The 17,868-nt window shown below is 37.2% G+C and overlaps 1 protein-coding gene across 2 annotated transcripts in view; it reads right to left on the bottom strand.

Moving 5' to 3' along the window:
• The window catches only part of dpp10 (dipeptidyl-peptidase 10 (non-functional)), a 166,659-nt gene that overhangs the window by 8,891 nt on the left and 139,900 nt on the right, over positions 1-17,868 (bottom strand). For both annotated transcript variants that reach the window (XM_086090713.1, XM_086090714.1), the window contains exons 9-19: positions 15,755-15,909; positions 8,437-8,534; positions 8,153-8,276; positions 7,621-7,659; positions 4,246-4,353; positions 3,895-3,986; positions 3,734-3,781; positions 3,298-3,419; positions 1,276-1,320; positions 510-608; positions 338-407 (exon numbers count right to left, since the gene is read on the bottom strand). In XM_086090713.1, the coding sequence (XP_085946839.1) occupies positions 338-407; positions 510-608; positions 1,276-1,320; positions 3,298-3,419; positions 3,734-3,781; positions 3,895-3,986; positions 4,246-4,353; positions 7,621-7,659; positions 8,153-8,276; positions 8,437-8,534; positions 15,755-15,909 (1,000 nt within the window). The remainder of the gene's footprint in view (positions 1-337; positions 408-509; positions 609-1,275; positions 1,321-3,297; positions 3,420-3,733; positions 3,782-3,894; positions 3,987-4,245; positions 4,354-7,620; positions 7,660-8,152; positions 8,277-8,436; positions 8,535-15,754; positions 15,910-17,868) is intronic.

Genomic DNA, 17,868 nt, shown 5'->3' with positions numbered 1-17,868 from the left:
TTTTTTACAAGTAGCGGCACGATTAAACTATCCAAGTACCCACAAGTCATAATTTTTTGCTCATCTTCTTATGTAACAATGAAGGTAGGCTGCTACATCAATACTTCCAAATATGGATGTGCTGGCATCTAGTAATTGTAAGTATTTAAAATGACTCTTCATACTGAGTGAGTGCAGTGTGAAAATGGCTTAACTTGTATTTGATAGGTTTTACCTAAATACTGGATTTAATTAAGAAATTCCAAGTGGCATATTATATTATTGTTACTGTTATTATGTTAATAATAATTGGTGCTTGTCAGTGTTACATCACCATCACATTGTGTCAGATACATACACGACCAAGAGGAGCCCATAGTGACGAGATTCAGAGAAGTCAGGCGGATAGGAGATTTTCAAAGGTAAATCTATACAAAGGGGAAAGGAGCAGCCAATATACTGTATGAGGGTTTCTGAGTAGTTATCCTGATGCACTATGTGAGCCTTTATAGCGGCCTTTATTCTCTCACCGAAATGGCCAATTGAAACTGTCCTGAAGTCAGTCAGCTGGATCATTTTGTAGTTCAAGGCTGCCTTCAGCAAGGAGTTGTTTTCAAGAATATAATAATCTGGAAAAGGAAGGAAATGTGAGGCTAGTCATTTACGGCATGTAAATGTGTAATAAATAAACTGAGGATAAAGAGGTTGCACAGCTGAATGAGTATCTGCGTTCAATTTGGAATATATGAGGCAGTTCTATTTTTTTCTATTTTTGGATTAAAAGTCATAGCAATGACAAAAATTTTTTACAGATTGTGACCTCTGTGGCCTTACCATTTCTCCAAACCAAAGATTTTGGGGAGGGGACTAAATCAAATGAAATTCAGCCAAAGATTTTCTGATGGAAAACCCCAGATCAATAGATGTGTCATTAGCAAACCGCCAGGGAGTGTTTAGTTCCCAGCTGTGGGTGGAAGGCAAAGCCAAATAACCCTGAGCAAATGACTTTTCGGCAGCACAGTGTTAACTGATATTCATCCAGAACGTTAACTGATTTACACCCAGAAAGTATTTATAGAGCTTAACTTTTGTTACATAATTAATATCCCCCACCCCTAATTCCCCACACACAATATCCTATGACAACTTGAAAAGTGTCTGTTTATTTTTTTCATATATATATATATATATATATAATTATTATTTTTTTTTTCAAAGTTAACAGGATGACTTCTTCTTAAGAAGCCCTTATTTAAGAAGCACTTCCAATATCATGACAAGGACAGATTCCCTTACTTGAACTATAGAGACTGTGTAAGATCACCATTGGTGTTCCAGGACCTAAAATGAATAAATACAACAAAACATAAATGTAATTAATTTTTGAACAACTTATTCAACAAATGTAAAAGTACAAATGTACAAATTTACATTTGTCTGTCTTCATATTTTCTGGAACTTTGTGTTTTAGTCTGTCTTGAAAAACAGTGTTTTGTTTTTAAGGGAAAACTGAGCTTATGGGAAAACTGAGTAAAGTCCACTTGTTTTGTTATGTTGTTCGTTGATGAAAGAGAAAAACATGGTTGAGGTCTACAATTACCAGTACGAGTCCAAATATCCTCCGGGATGCATTCGGATTTGGGGTTGAAGGTCTGGACAAGGCCTATGTCTATTAATTTTGTTGGCAAGAAGAAAAAAAAAACACTCCTTGACAATTTTACCTTCTCTGTTTATTTGCACAAACTGTAGCATTTTATTTTTCTCATTATCTTTTGGCAAGTTGTATTTTCTTTGACCTTTGCACTGTAATGCACACTTGTGTCTCACTGAAATTGATTTGTTATGTTCGTACTTGCATGAAAACATTAAAGGTATTAAAAGCATTTTATGAGTGGAATTATACAAGCTTGTTTATCCTGATGAAAAAGCAGGTGCTTTGTGAAATGGTCAACTGAAAACAAGCTTTCTCCGCATTTATTGCTTTAGGGAGAGGGAACAATGTTATTGTCCAATAAATCATTACTCCAAAGGCCAAATGCTTCTAAGCATGAAGCACTCTTATCTGCCAAAATAAATTGAATACACAAAAACAACATGCGCTAAATGAGTCAGTCAGAACACAATATCATTATCTGCAAGTAATACAAATTGAGTTAATTCATCCTGTTAATTCTAAGCTCCCGTATTTAACTTTAGCACAAAATTGATTAAAAACCAAATACACATTTCTTTACGCCCACCTTCATCAAACTTTCAGGGATCATGTCAGAGCTTGAGCGCCACTGTTCAAGATTCTCACTGATATCTACAGTTCATATCTGATCTGCTAATGAGACACTTGAGGTCACATGTGGCTGTTATGGTTGTGGCGCGGCGGTGCCACAGGTTATTGTGTCCCCGGGGAAATAAATTGTAGCAAGTTTGAAATTATTGGTAACATTTAACTATCATTTTGAAAATAAACTATTACATGTTTCCACGTATTGCTTGTAATATGTTGACATATAGGGATGGCAATTGATATGATTTTTACAATTCCGATTCCATTTTAAATTCTGCTAAACAATTGAATTATTTATCTATTCTTTTATAAATACAGGTACTTTTTTGGAAAAAAGGAGAATAAACAGGTAGATTATCATCCAGTTTGTTTTGTCTTAATTGTATCTGTAAACTAGATACATGTTTAAAAGTAACAAGCTTACAAACCCAACAGTGAGGTCTAAAGAGGTTCACTAGGACTACTCGATGGGGTGCCATTGGTTCCTCAGTAAAAATATATATATATAATTTGAAAATAATAATAATAATAATAATAATAATAATAATAATAATAATAATAATAATAATAATAATAATAATAATAACAAATCTTCTGTAGAAATGTACAAAATACAACCTAGATTATTTTGTGGCAATTACACAACAGTGAAGGTAGAAACGTTCACTCTAAAAACAGTTGGGAAAAATAACCCAATTATGGATCAAAAATGGACCGATCCACTTTATGGGTCAATTTGACCCAACTTTCTGGGTTGTTTTATACAAAATGATGCAATTTTTTGGGACCCAAGTAAAGGATCTGACTAATATTTATGAGTTATTTTACACTAAAGTTGGGTCAAATTGACCCAAGTAGAGGATCGGTCCATTTTTGACCCAAGGTTGGATTATTTTTAACGCAACTGTTTTTGGAGTGTAGAATCTACGTTGTAGATCGACAAGTAAATCTAGAGTTTTGCCTTTAATATTTACATTAAATGATGTCCTTATCGTCTGAATGTTTAAGAAAACCTCACAATATATGTGATTACCTACCTTTACAGTGAAGGATAATGTGCTGGTGCGTCGGGCTTAGAACAGCATCAAAATACAAACAGTGTGCCTTATTTAGCTCGCATGTTAAACACCAGCGTGGGAACAATCCTACAGTTTTCACACTAAAAGAGAGAGAAAATAGGTAAGATAAGTGATGAAATGGAATGAAAACACACAAAAACCCTGAATACTATACAGCTAAAGATAATTAATCCATTGCTTTGCAGCCATGATAAAAGAAATGAGAATATTAATCAAACATATTGATAGTAGATATACTGTATCAGAACTGAAAATTACACAATATTTTCAAAAGGAATGCAAATGGTTAACATTATCATTGTATGATAGACAAAGGTTTATCTTTGCACATCATTGTCTCCACAAAGCAGCATAAAACCAAATATGACATATCGGAAACAAATGAAAAACAAACCTGTAAAGTTGACGCCTTCGCGGAGAACCCTCTGTACTGAGAAAATAACTAGAAAAAGATGATAAACAAAGTGAGCTCCGGTAATACTTTTAGAAAAACTATTATCTTTTTTCAGTGATCACATTTGTTTCACGGAAACACAAGTCATCAGTTAAACTTACAGTTTATCAGTGTTTTCATCATAGCCAAGGATCTTCGTCACCTCCCAGTTTCCTGATGTTAAATGTCGTACTTCATTTTCATCTGTTCTGAACTAAAATGAGCAAACAAGATGTGTGACAATTTGTACTTGTATATTAATTATTAGTGACAATATAGTATCATTCACAGATATATGAATGCACTACTGTCTGGTAGAAGCAAACATGCTACATCATAGTGCCATAAAATAAGATATAAGTCACATTTAGAGCTTATTTCGTTGTAAAGAAAATATGAATGGCACACTAAACATGACTTTTTATGTAGGCATATTAAGTGTTTTTTAAATTTTAAGACAAATAAAACTTCACCTGAGTGTTAAACATAGCGATGTGATGAAACTCTCCACGTCCCCCTTGTTTCACTGGAACGGTCAAGAAGAATTTTTTGCCATCTTTAGAGAACACTGGCTCTTGGTTCTATTAAAAACACAACAACAAAGAAACACGGTGTTTACGGACAACCCAAGCCAAATCTGAAGTTCTTACTTGAGATATTTGACATAGAGAAGGCAAACCAAATACACCACCATTGCGATACTTTGATAGTCGTCTTTAAAAGGGAATGGCAGATGCCAACCTTCACTGCTGATCCACAGGCAAAATGAATAATTGATGGTAATAAAAAAAAAACTTGGAGCACCATCAACCAAATTCTAAATTCATTGCATTCTGGATGTGTTGGGGTAAACATGTCCTGCTCTGGAAGGAGCCTAACAAATAGTGATTTAAAGGTTTGATTTATTAACAAATAAATCATGTGCAAAATGTTCAGACAACAATAATATACTGATTTTAAATTGGTTTTAATGTAAATATTCTTAGTTTGTGCCCCCTTCCCTCCAAAAAAAAGAAAGCTATTCATAGCTTCTGCATAACTTGCTTACATGCCACAATGAAGTAGTTAGTAACTATTGTAAACATGTCTTGTAAACCACCTATCCATAACATTCGGATATAACTCAACCCCCTACCAGACTCATGCTCCACCCCTCACTAATATTCGAAAACGGCGCTCAAAGGGGAAGTTGTCTGGAGGACCATTGGTCTTGTATAGACCCTATTTGCTGATGTCATTGCTTAGCTACCGCTCCGTCTCCTGGAGGACAAGCCCCCCCATAACAAATGAATGTAGAGAGCTTGATTTTCGGTGAGGGTTTTCATTAAGAGCTGGGCAATATGTCAAGTGTCACAAAAAACATCCAGAGTAGAACACTACATTATTGCGACTCATTGGAACCAGCCGTTTGGAGCCGCTAGCTACTAAAAATTTAGTTGGTTGGGGGGCAAGGTGGAAGTGGAAGCTTAAGGTTTGATGTTTTTGGTTGAAACAGTACATCAATCACTACTTTCATGGTGTAAAATGTCATTCATTAAATAGTTGGTGTCCGGATATACTCGTTTTACTGTATATTGAAGTCTTCAAGCTCTCTTAGCTTGCTAGCTGCTAATAAAGAGACCGCACGTTTACAACACATTCCTCAGCAGAGATCAAGCCTGAGTTAAAGTGTTGTGATAATCGTGTTAAATCGTTAACTTTTTGTTCAGAATTACTTGCATTATTATGCAAAAAAAAGTATGAATGATTGTTTCACTAAATATAATATGGCACATTCATCACGTCTGCCTGGAATTTACAATCCGAGATTAATGTTATGACTCACTGTATATGAAAAAGAGAAAAACTACCTGATATAAAATGCGCTGAGCGTATCCTCATACTTTTTGTGGGTGCTAAGCAGTTGCGTCGTAGGTTCGCTAGCCACCGTGCGCGCCTGGTTTAGAATCACTGCTGACAGCCGAAATAATGATCTCATCTCTCTTTGAGCGATTAGAGCATCCGTAGGAGTTCACCATAGCATTGGTCGCTGATTTATCAACTGTTTGACCTATTTTCTTGGTTACACTGATTGTTTTCTAATTCACTCGTGTTGGCGGCTTGTCCTCCAGCATGGGGCGGCACCCAAACGTGACGTCACACTAGAACCGTCTATACTACGTCAGTGACTACGTCAGATTCAAAAAGTGACGTCGGTAGTCTCTGCTCGTCCAATGAGAGGACAAACAGCCAAATTGTGTTTATCCCAATGTTTAACCTGAAGATGGCGTCACACATTTTTGCCCCAAATTCAAGCTTTCAACAAACATGCACTAAAATGTCAAAATAATGACCAAGTCAGGTAGACAGCATTAATAGACACGCGTTGATACAGTTCATCAGCAAAATAAAAGTTGATTTTGGATTGAGTAACCCTTAAAGAACAACAGCTTTTAGTAATCCAGAAGAAGTGTGTATTTATTTATACACACCTCAATTTCACAAAATAGCTCATTTTTAAATCTTTGACTTTTAAAATGGCAAATTAATCAAATTAATTTGATTTATTGCCCAGCCCTATTTGGGAAGGTTACCTAGTTCCTTTAAACATGTATTCTGGTACAGTTACTAGCTACCTGTTAAAATATTCCAAGTATCATATAACTTTACTACTTTTAGATGACTCCAATACCAAATATGCTAATGAGAGCAAAATAAACCAAATATCAGTAATATTCATTAACAGTATCAGTACATGTCATTTTGGTCTTTTCTGTTCAATCAATGCTTTTAATACTATGCATAGTTTTGGAACATGGGAGGAATTGTGATAGATAGGGATATATAGAAATATATTGCAAGAGATAGAGATATATATAGCGATATATAGACAGAGATGTAGAGATATCTATACTTTCCTTTCCTTTACTTATACTTTCTACATTTGTGTTTGTGTCCGAAATGTACATTATATTTTGTAATGAGATTTTTTATGCAATAGCACTCGAATGATACTTACAGTATAACAGACAGTAAAGACAATTTTCATTAACTATAATTGTCACTAAGTTATAACTAGTGTTGTTCCGATATCGATACTAGTATCGGCAGAGGCACCGATACGGCATTAAAACAGTGGTATCGGTATCGGTGAGTACTAACAAGTAACATGCCGATACCATTAGTTCTGACGCTAATATAGGACTTTGGATGCAGCATCTTGTGTCTTGCTTGTGCACGACATTCACTGATGTGTGACATGTTCACTGCATGCCGAGCTAAGATATCCTATTGGCCCTTGAATGCTCTGAACCAATGGCAGAACAGCTTTTTCATGTTGAGAAAAAAAAACAACAACTTAGGTATGGTATCGGCATCGGCCGATACTGCAAAGCTGGGTATCGGAATCGGTATCGGGAAACAAAAAACGGTATCGGAACAACACTAGTTATAACTTATAAAAGTATTGCTTGATATTTTATATTGAACCGAGTAGAATGAATCACCTGACTCGGATCTCTGTACATCAATCTGACATGATTAATTGAAAATATCCCATTATTGTCAATCACCAGTTGAAAACATTACTTTGATCCAAGGCTGTCAGCACCATGCATGAAGGAGATTACAGATCTCCATATCATATTAAAAAAATGTTCATTAAGTGCACAACTGTGATTATAACAGCAATAAAGTTGATCGTGAGAAATAATATATGGCCATCGTTTGCATTGTTAGTTGTAGGAAATGAGATGTGAAACTTTCACTGGAAAAAAAAAGAAGGTAAGATGGGACTTAAAAGGGTCAAATGATTTGATATACTTTTAGTAGAAAGAAACAGAAAACAGGAAGAAAAAAATCACAATTACCTGTTTGGAAAGCCAGAGCTCAGAATTTTCTTCATGTCTCTGAAAAAGACACAACGTAAAATGTGATTATGTTTTTCTCTCTGTTTTTAAAAGTTGACTTCCAGACAGAGTTTTCTTTTGTTTCAACAAATTATTTGATCACAGGGTGAAGCCCTCGTTTAATCTTCTCTGGGAATTCAATTCTCACTCCTTATTTCATTCCAAAAACAATAGCAGGCATGACAGAGGGTCTTGGCGGTTCAAGTCATTTATTTGTTTATACATATTCTACAAAATCAAGGAAACTAAACTGGAACTGGTGCCTGCTGAGTCCCAGGGCTCAATTTTAGTAGACAGTGCACATCAACAAAACTGGCACATCTTCATTTTCGTGCCAGGGCGAGTTTCGTTTACTGTGTTGGGGAAATTGGCGTAAAGTTTAGTCTACTTTCAGACACCAAATTATAAATTGCGCTGGATGCATGTCAAATGAAACACACTTGCTATGTCTTGTCCCCTCAGCCCTCTTTGTTGGTTTGTGGGGTGCACCTACTGTGACACAGGCTCCTGTTGTGGTGTCACACACAGTCAGAGTGGAGATGTTCTGAGCCCGGTTCAGCCATCTAACACACGTATGAGTCTTACTGATCCATTTCACCATGGTCACATAATGATCCCTAGGGGCAGAAAGATTATCATATCTTCTTGTTCTCTGCAAATTAATTATGACAATAAAAATGAACTCTGTAAAGTCAATTAGTGTTATAGTGTGTTATTAAGCAAATCAATCAAACGTATTTTGTTATCTTGTTACGAGAGAAATTAAGCCCTTCTCACCGTAGTTTGAGGCTATCTGGTGGCATGAGCTCCAGCGTGTGTGTCGGGCCGTAAAGATTGACAACAAAAAGTTTCACCGCTGGATTGGGTTGGCCAGCCTGTAAGTGGGAGTAAAAAAAAAGTTATTAAACTTGATTCCAAATCTAAAGAGTAAAGGAAAAAAGTGAATTAGCATAAAAAAGTTCAACAAAATTCACTAAAAGGATTGCTTTATTTTTACGAAATTGCATATATTATATTATTATATCATTTGCCCCTAAAAACGTATTTATATGTTTAAAAAAAATGTTAGACACTAGAGCATACAGAAGGCGTTGATGTAGCCTCTGAACTGAAGACAATAAATGAAGCAATAGTGTTTATTACAAAAACGGCCAGCAGGTGGCAGCAGAGTATAAGAGATCAACCAGGGCCATGTTGCAAAAACCTAATTTTGCCAGTGTTTTCAACAGATTTGTGAATAATGATAAAAATTTGCTATATTCTAATGCTAATTGCTGCAAAACGGAAACAGATACAAATGTGTTTTTTTTCTGATGAAAGAAGAGACTCTAATGTTTCTTTTGGCAGGTTGCATGTTTTTATAGCAATAGAACACAATATTCTGTGGGCCTTAAAAAATCAGTCAAAATCTAGTAAAACAGCCGAGAGCGAAGGGGGTTGCTTCAGGGAAAATGGCTGGGAGTGAATGAGTTAAAAAGATTTGACATATACATAAATTTATGTAATAAACACTTAACTAAATACAATTTCAAAGGCAATCATATACAACAGACGTTTGTTCTCAGTGTCACCCTCTTGTAAAACTTTATCACAGCGTGAGAAGGAACCATCCTTTAGGCATTACTACTATTCAGATTAGATTTACGGTGTAAGGAATGCTAGATGAACATTGGGGTGCTACTGAAGCTTGGAGATGAGACAAGGCGGGGATGGGGGCTTGTGAGGATATAAATGGCGTCCTGCATCCTTTTAAGAATGACAGTGATTGACAGTGACAGCTCCTGCCTTGAGCATAGTCTGAGATGGTGTTACTTAGTTCAGCTTTTTGCCTTAAAACCATAAGAAAGGGAAAATGTAACATAACATTGCTATAAGCAGAGATGAACATAAAATGTTTTGTCTAGTTCTCAAAAGAGCACCAGAGGTTGTTTCCTGACCCTTAATGGCTGCACCGATTATAGGATTTATGGCTATTACTATTCATTTTTGCATTAATATACAGTATAAGAGGTATTTTCATTGCCTTTACTAAATAAAATGGATCTCACAAAATAAATGATGATCTGGAAAAGGTTTGTAGTCGCAACATACTTGTACCAAATTCTGCACTAAATTACTACTTTCAAAATCTACTCGTTCATGACAGTCAAATGAATTTACAGTAAATTATGTATTTGACTACATTGAACAGTGAATAGTTGATAGTGATTACAGCTTAAACAATAGAAAATTATGCTTCACCAAACGTACAAAAAGAAGATGGAAGTACTGTCCAAAGGATCTAGAAAGTTATTGGGCTTTATAGCAACACTAAGGAAATTTCAGTTTACGTTGATTATAGCGATGCCATATGGACAAAAGCGGTAATGTTATGCCTGAAGGAAGACCACATTTCCCATGAAGACAAGCGTCGTTTTTTTTTTTTTTTAGCTCATGCCAGTGTTGATCCTTCACTGTCCTTTTATCCAGGTAGCTTCTCTTTTCTTTTTTCTTTTTTGTCTCCTCAGACAAACTTTTTAGTTGTTTTGCAGATTCTGCCAGGAAAGCAGTAATTGCACGTCGACATTCAAATTGACTTCCATCTTTGTAACAAATTAGGGAGGGGGGAAAGTGACATATATCATATTGCAGTCAGCCCATTTGTAGTTTTTTGTGTGTGGCAGTGTTCCTACCATCCTCCTCAAAGTTGCTTAATGCCAGGAACATTGATAAAGACCCCCTAAGGCCTTACCCTATTCAACTAGTTTTAAGTCGATGTTTCATTAGAAAAGTTATGAAAATCTCTTATAACGCCTATTAAAGGGACAACTGGTGAATACACACAATCACCAGAAGAAATTAATCAATTTTTTTTTAACTATTATCACAACCTATACTCAGAAACTAACAAGTCTAACCCTGAGCCTATTGAGGCATTCCTCAGTAGCTTAAATATACCTCAGTTAACTACTGAATATAAAGATATGCTAGATGCGCCACTTACTATAAACGAGCTGTACAGTGCTCTAGATAGTATGCCTAATGGAAGAGCACCTGGCCCGGATGGTTATCTGGCTATATTTTTTTGAGCACTTTTGGTTAATGCTTGCTCCATTATTATTAAGAGTAGTAACAGAAATTTAAAAAAAGAACTAATGGCTACATAGGTCCACACATGAATACAGCAGCAATTACACTTTTATTAAAGCCAGAAAAAGACCCCACCCTCCCATCAAGTTAACGTCCGATTTCACTAATTAACACTGATATAAAAATTATCGCTAGGGCTTTCGCATCTAGAGTAATCTCGACAATCATTCATAGCGACCAAACAGGCTTTATTAAAGGCCGTCACTCTAATAATAATATTAGGAGGCTCTTTAACCTTATTAGCATGTCACAGCAACATGATAAAAAGGCAGTTATTATATCGTTGGATGCAAAAAAAAAAAAAAAGTTAACTGGTCCTTTTTCTTTGTTGTTTTAAATAAATTTGGCTTTGGGAAGTCATTTATTCACTTGGTGTCAGTATTATATGATTCGCTTAAAGTTACAGTTACTACTAATGGGATTATATCTTAGAGTTTTACTCTACAGAGAGGCACAAGATAGGGATGCCCACTGTCCCCTTTATTATTTGCAATATTTATTGAACCACTTGCAATAGCTATACGCCAGGAAAGAAGGATTCAAGGAATTCACTCTGGGGTAAAAAAATTATCTATATGCCGATGATATTTTACTTTATTTAGACAAACCTGCTAATTCGTTAGGGGAAGTATTTAACTTAATAACTAAGATCTCACATTTATCAGATTATTCTATTAACTGGACAAAATCAACACTACTACCTATTACAGAAAATTAATGGAACCCTGCAAGCCAGGACCCACACTACTCATTTCCTGTAGGCAATTTAAAATACTTAGGCATAAAAATCTCACCTAAATTAACTGATTGAATTCATTTAAACTTTACTCCACTTCTGGATAGCATTTATAGTGACTTGGAGCGCTGGAATAATCTTCCCATTTCTTTAATAGGACGAATAGCCACCATTAAAATGAAAGTTTTACCCAAAATAAATATTTTTTTCTCAATGATTCCATTTAAACCTACGTCTACCTGGTTCCAGTTGTTGGACTCGGCCGTTACAAAATTTTACTGAAAAAAAAAAAGCAGATTAGTCTATCTACTCTTCAGAAAAGTAAATTCAAAGGTCTAGAAGAGGCACCAAATTTTATGCACTACTATATAGCTAACCAGCTACAATATATCATTCTATGGGCACGACCCAACAGAGATACTAACTGTTGGCTGGAACTAGAACAGAAGGATTGTAATAACCTCAGACTTTTAGATTTACTCTTTATTACAACATCGATTAAGCGACACAATTGTTTTAAAAACCCAATGATTTCCGCCACCCTGACTGCCTGGTGGAAGGCACTAGAAATTACAAAAGCCCAATTGGAGTCCTGCGGGCTTCCTCCCATATGGCATAACCCTGACTTTCAACTTAACAACCAATCGTTTTATTTAGGTGTGTGGGAGCAGAAAGGAATTACACATCTCCACCATCTTTTCTCAGATAATATGTTTATATCATATACATCCTTGCTCCAAAATGACAAAATAAAAAACGGAAATTTTTGACATTATCTGCAAGTTAAAAGTATGATAAAGAAACAAATTCCAACACTTCGGGGTAGGCTCCAATCGCCTGTTTTAGCTAAAGATATTACAAAGCTTTCTCCGACAACAACAAAAAAACTCTCAAAAATACATGTTACTTTCGTATACTGATAAAATGTATTTACCCATCTTGAAATGGGAGACAGACTTGCCTATCGCTCCGGAATATGACTTTTTGGATTCAAGTTTGTGAAAACATATTTAAAATGGCAAAACACAAATTTACAACTTATCCAATATAAAATAATTCATAGAACATACATTACTCAATATATGATGAAGAAAATGGGACTCTCAGACTCTGACATTTGTCTCCAGTGTTTACAAAATACTACAGACACTTATTTTCATGCTTTATGGTTATGCACTCCGGTTATGTATTTCTGGACTAAAGTCTTAGAAAAACTTTCCGTTATCTCGGACTATAGAATACCTTTATCTCCAAACTTGTGTTTGCTAGGTGACCTAACAACAACTGACTTACCACGTAAATATTTTTAATCTACACAAAAAACAATTCTTGTTAACTGGAAAAATAAACAAACTTTGAATATCGACCAATGGTCTAACGTCCTCATAAATCACAATTTAATGGAAAAAATATCTGCCTTGAATAAAAACCAAATATCAAAATTTATAGAAACATGGTCTACGGGCGTGGAGGGGGTGGGCGATGTGGGCCGGTGGGGTGCCTGGCGGGCCTGCCGTGCCCCGTTCTGCTGCGTTGGGCTTGGGGCGCGGGCCGTGTAGGGGTGGGGGCGCTCCTGGCTCCTGGGTTTGCTTTCCGGCCGGTGGCCCATGCGGGGCCCGGGGGTTGTGCCTTGGCGCTGCCGTGGCCTAGGGGTCCCTGGGGGGTTGTGCTTGCTCTGTCCTGGCCAGGGTCGACGGCTCCTCTCTCTGGTGGAGGTTTTCATGCATGCCAAATCCACCACACCAGCATCTACCGAAATTCAAACACAATCTGCTTCTTCCTCTGGTTGTTGAATCGGTGGAGGCTGATGTCTGTGGATCTCACTCTGCTTCATCTATCTTTCCTCAGTCTTTCCTTTGGTCTCTTGAGGTCTCCCTAATTTGTTGGAATTTAGATGTTTCTGGGGTTGGTGACCCGGTGGGTAGTAGGTGATGTCTGGTCGGTGCTGGATTTCACTTTCCTTTATTTTCTTTGATCCTTCCTCGGGTCTCCTAACAACCTCACGACTCTTGCTGAATTCATAAGTATTCGGTTTAGGTGAACGGTATGGAATTTTTAATAGGTTTTAGGTGAATTAATGAGTAAACACTCACACGCACGCACACCCGCACATGCACATACTCACGCAAATACTCACGCACATACAAAAAATTAAAAAGATTAAGAAAAGAGAGAGAGAGAGAGAGAGCAATGATGATGACATGTCAAGTCGGTAAGATTACCGAATGAACAATACAGAGCTTTCTCTAAAAAAACAAAAAAGGGGAAAAAAAGAAGAGTTATGAAAATCTTTTATTCAGATTGAAAAGTTCCTTAGTGCTACTTTAATGACAAAGTACATGTACCAATGATATCAAAGGCAGGGTTTTATGTACAAATATAATACTGTATTTGGAATAATTGGTTAAGAGAATGGATGGATGGAAAATTATTTCCATTCTGAGAGGCAAATTGTGTGACAATTTTGCCATAAAGAGATTTTGACTTCTCAGACTCAATAGTTCGTATTCTTAAGATGCTCAAGCGACTGTCATTTTTGTTCTTGTGTTTGTTTTGATCAGTTTACAGCAGTGGTTCTTAACCAGGGTTCGGTCAAACTGGGCTTTGGTGGAGGTCAGGACACATCCCGACTCGAATGATGATGTGCCCCACTTAGCCATCCATCATTGGCTGCAGGTGATCAAGCTACATTGCTTGGCCTATCTGTGCTGCAGGGAATTTGATTCACTCAATAGTTGACTTATACAGGTATAACTGTAAATGTATTGTTCCCTCAAAATACGGCCAATAATAGCTAAACACTTGGCAGTTTTGGCAATATGCTCTTGGTGGGCAAATACGCAGTGATACATTTTAATCTTTTGTGTGATTTTATATTTTCAGTGCACATGCACACCAGTGCATTACTTATGTGCAATCCTGGCTATAACCCAGCGAACATATACAGTTGGGGCCTATATGGACACGACTTGGTCTAGTTGGGCTTTGGCTGGGCATGATCTACCTTGGACATACAAGGTTGTACATACAGTGCTTCAAGTTTTTATTTCACACCCCCAACAACATGAAAAAATCACACGCCATGAGGTCCGGGTATCTGGCAGGCCAAGAGTAGAGAGCGAGGTCTGTAGCACCTCTCCTACCAATTCAGCGCTGATAAGCTTGAAACCCGAGATGTCAATGGGGTGGTGGTCCAACTTGTTGAAAAATTAATCATCGAATAACAGCTGCAGAATCAACATGGTGGACAATGACTTCCTGAGTTACGTTTGGGAGGAATTCTCATATCGGCTTGATTATGTCCGCGCTGCCGGGGGTAGCCACACTGGCCACTTGTAAAACGTGAAATAAAAACTTGAAGGTACGTACAACACGTGTCGGCGCTATTTTCTATTGTTTTTAATTTTTGAAATATTATGTGTATTCTTTTTTAAACACTCTGTAAATTTAAAATTCTGGATTACATTTTTGGGATCAGATTCCAACTTCTGAAGTCTAATCTTAATATTTTCAAAGTTAAATTATGCCCAAACTAGGTGTTATTTTACAGTGTTGCAGATTACAGATGTAATTAAGCTCCACCTTCGCACAGGCAGTTCTCAGTTTTAGAGACGAGTTGGCACCATTCTGTTGTCACAGGAAACACTGACATTCGAAAAAAAAGGAATTTGGGCACTGGAAGTAATTTTCACTTCCCCAAAAAGTGGACTGTTAAAATTTGCATTAGTGACAGGCCGATGTAACGTTAAATAGATTAAAAACATCTATCTGTCATGTGGCAGTATAGCTCAGTGGTAAGGTTTTTGACTTTGTTTTTTTGGTAAACATTTTGCTTTATTGATTGTTTGTTATAATGTATTACTATGTTTGGCTTTTTGAAACATGACATATTTGTTTGATCTGCTCAAAAACAAATCAAATCAAATCCACTTATAACTGGGACCCAACTGGGCAGTCCAGATGGGGCCCACTCACCAGCCCATATCCAACCCACATGGGCCCTACATTGGTGTGTTGACAGGGAAGATTTGCAAGGCTGTAAGGGCAAGACTGTGCTTACATATATCTAGACTGGCTTTGTGAAACAAGTTTGTGCATAAATTGTCCTTCAAATCTAATATCAAGTAATGCCTGAAAGGTGAGGCAATTTAAAATCAATATTATATATTGTGACAACAACTTATGCAACCTCATGATTGAAGATCTGTGAGTAGAATGTGCAAGATTTACCTTGGGGTATGGATACTGTTTTCCTTTGGGGTAGGTCATGCCAGTGAATCGAGGCAAAGCCATGTTGGGCACCTGACTGTCATTAAGTACGAGGAAGGCCAATCTCTCTCCGTCCGGTGACCACCAGTGTGCCACATGGGTCTGAAGGATCTCCTCTGAAAGTAAACAATCATGAATTTAATTTTTCAATTTTATTACGTTTTAAACTCTTAATACTGTTTCATCAGCGCATACTGATTGTCAAGAAAGCAGAAGTTTGAACTGACTGAAGAAGTGAGTTTGGTTTGCATGGGCTTATTTTCCAATAAAAACTGAAATCAGTTCATTGCTGCACCCTTGTTATTTTTGGCTAGATCACTGTTTCCACCCTTTTTCAAGATAAAATATAAACTGCCCAACAACATTAAAGGGACTTCTTGTCAGCACCTAATTAAGTATGTGTTTGTCTGTATAATTAAAGCAAACAGCTTCACAAGACATGATTGTGAGTCACTTTAGTATCAAAGAGAAAACGAATCACTTTAAGCGATGTCTTTATCCAAGAATCGTAAGTCATTGCAAGGATGTGGTAAAGGCCACCCATATATAGGAAAGGACACAATTCTTGAAATTGGTGGGAAGGTAATCCGACGCTCTCAACATTGCCCTGCTGCGAATGGTGAAAAAATTTAGGGTACTGACACCTAAAAATAGATACATAAATAATAGTAATACAGGAATTCCTCAAGTTACAAATGAGTTCCGTTCCTAACCTGGCGACGTATACTGAATACTTTGTACAGTAATAAAAAAAAAACTCATTTGCACCACCCGGAAGATGCCAGAACCAATATTTCGTACTTCCGCACCAACATTCATTGCTGGCAGCAAAGCGGAGCGGAGAGGTAATCTGTATCTTTTTTCTGCCTAAAATCAGTCCCGGCCTCAAAAATTGCATATCGTGACATATGGGATCCCTCAAAGGTCAGTGCTTGTAACGATTTTGTTCAGCTTGTACATGTTACCCTTGGGTCAATTGTACAGAAGTGTAATGTTGACTATCATCCCAGCAAACATGTACAGTTGGGGCCCATATGTGCACCATTTGGTCTCGTTGGGCTTTGGTTGGGCATGCCATTAGAGTGGGCTTTGTAGTTGGGCCCCACTTGGGCAGTAGATGGGTGAAACTCAGTATGGGCAATAAGTAAGCTCTGGCTGGGCTTCAATCCAAAATAGTCAAATTTTGTACAATAACAGCATGCGCTATAGAGCTTACTACATGGCCTATATTTCTTTACAATTAAGTAAGATTTTCTTTTTGGGAAAAAATGCACCAAAAAAATATATAAATTACATTTCAACTTAATATTGACACTTTCTCAAAATAATCATCTATGTCACCACCCCCCCCCCCCACAGATTTTCCAGGAAACACAAAAAAAATGCACAAAATAGCATAAGATTAATATACAAACCTAGAAGAAAGCGCTGCACAGCATTCCGAAAAGATACGGGAAACCCATGCCCCTTTGAGCCAATTAAAGGCCAACTAGCAACATTTTGCCACCTCAAGTACTTCAGGCTCAGAACACTGTCCATTTGTTGTTCTTTGGCGTTCAATAATAATAAAAAGGTAACTGATTGTATTATTGGTCTCCTTGTTATTAAAGCTTGTAACAAAATACCTGTGTGGCATGAGTGTGAAAGGAGCCCTTATGGGTACGATCAGAAACACCATAATCAGCCCAGTGGGCCCCAGATGGGAAATAACTGAGTTGCCCAAGTGGGTTTTAGCTAGGGCCTACCTTGAGCCCATCTGGGCTTGCTCACATGGGGCCACCATGAAATCCCAGGCCAAATTTAACTGGGACCCAGCTGGGCAGCCCAGATGTGACCCATTCACCAGCCCATATCCAACCCACATGGGCCCCACATGGGTGTGTTGACAGGGATGGCAGTTGACACAGTTATATCTAGCAGTGTCAATCAAGTGTTGTGTCATGAAATAAATAAAACAAATGACAAAATCAATAATTAAACTTGCTTCAACTAACAGAAACATCAGCTGATAAGTGGACACGACTCAACTGTCAGTTTGACAGCTTCTCAGGAAGGCGGCATTCGACGCCAAAACT

Source organism: Leptonotus elevatus, chromosome 12 (assembly GCF_054856555.1).
Source record: "Leptonotus elevatus isolate MCC_2025b chromosome 12, RoL_Lele_1.0, whole genome shotgun sequence".
In the NCBI taxonomy this organism is placed as follows: domain Eukaryota; kingdom Metazoa; phylum Chordata; class Actinopteri; order Syngnathiformes; family Syngnathidae; genus Leptonotus; species Leptonotus elevatus.
Note: the sequence above shows the minus strand (reverse complement) of the source record. Positions and strands in the feature narration are given on the sequence as shown.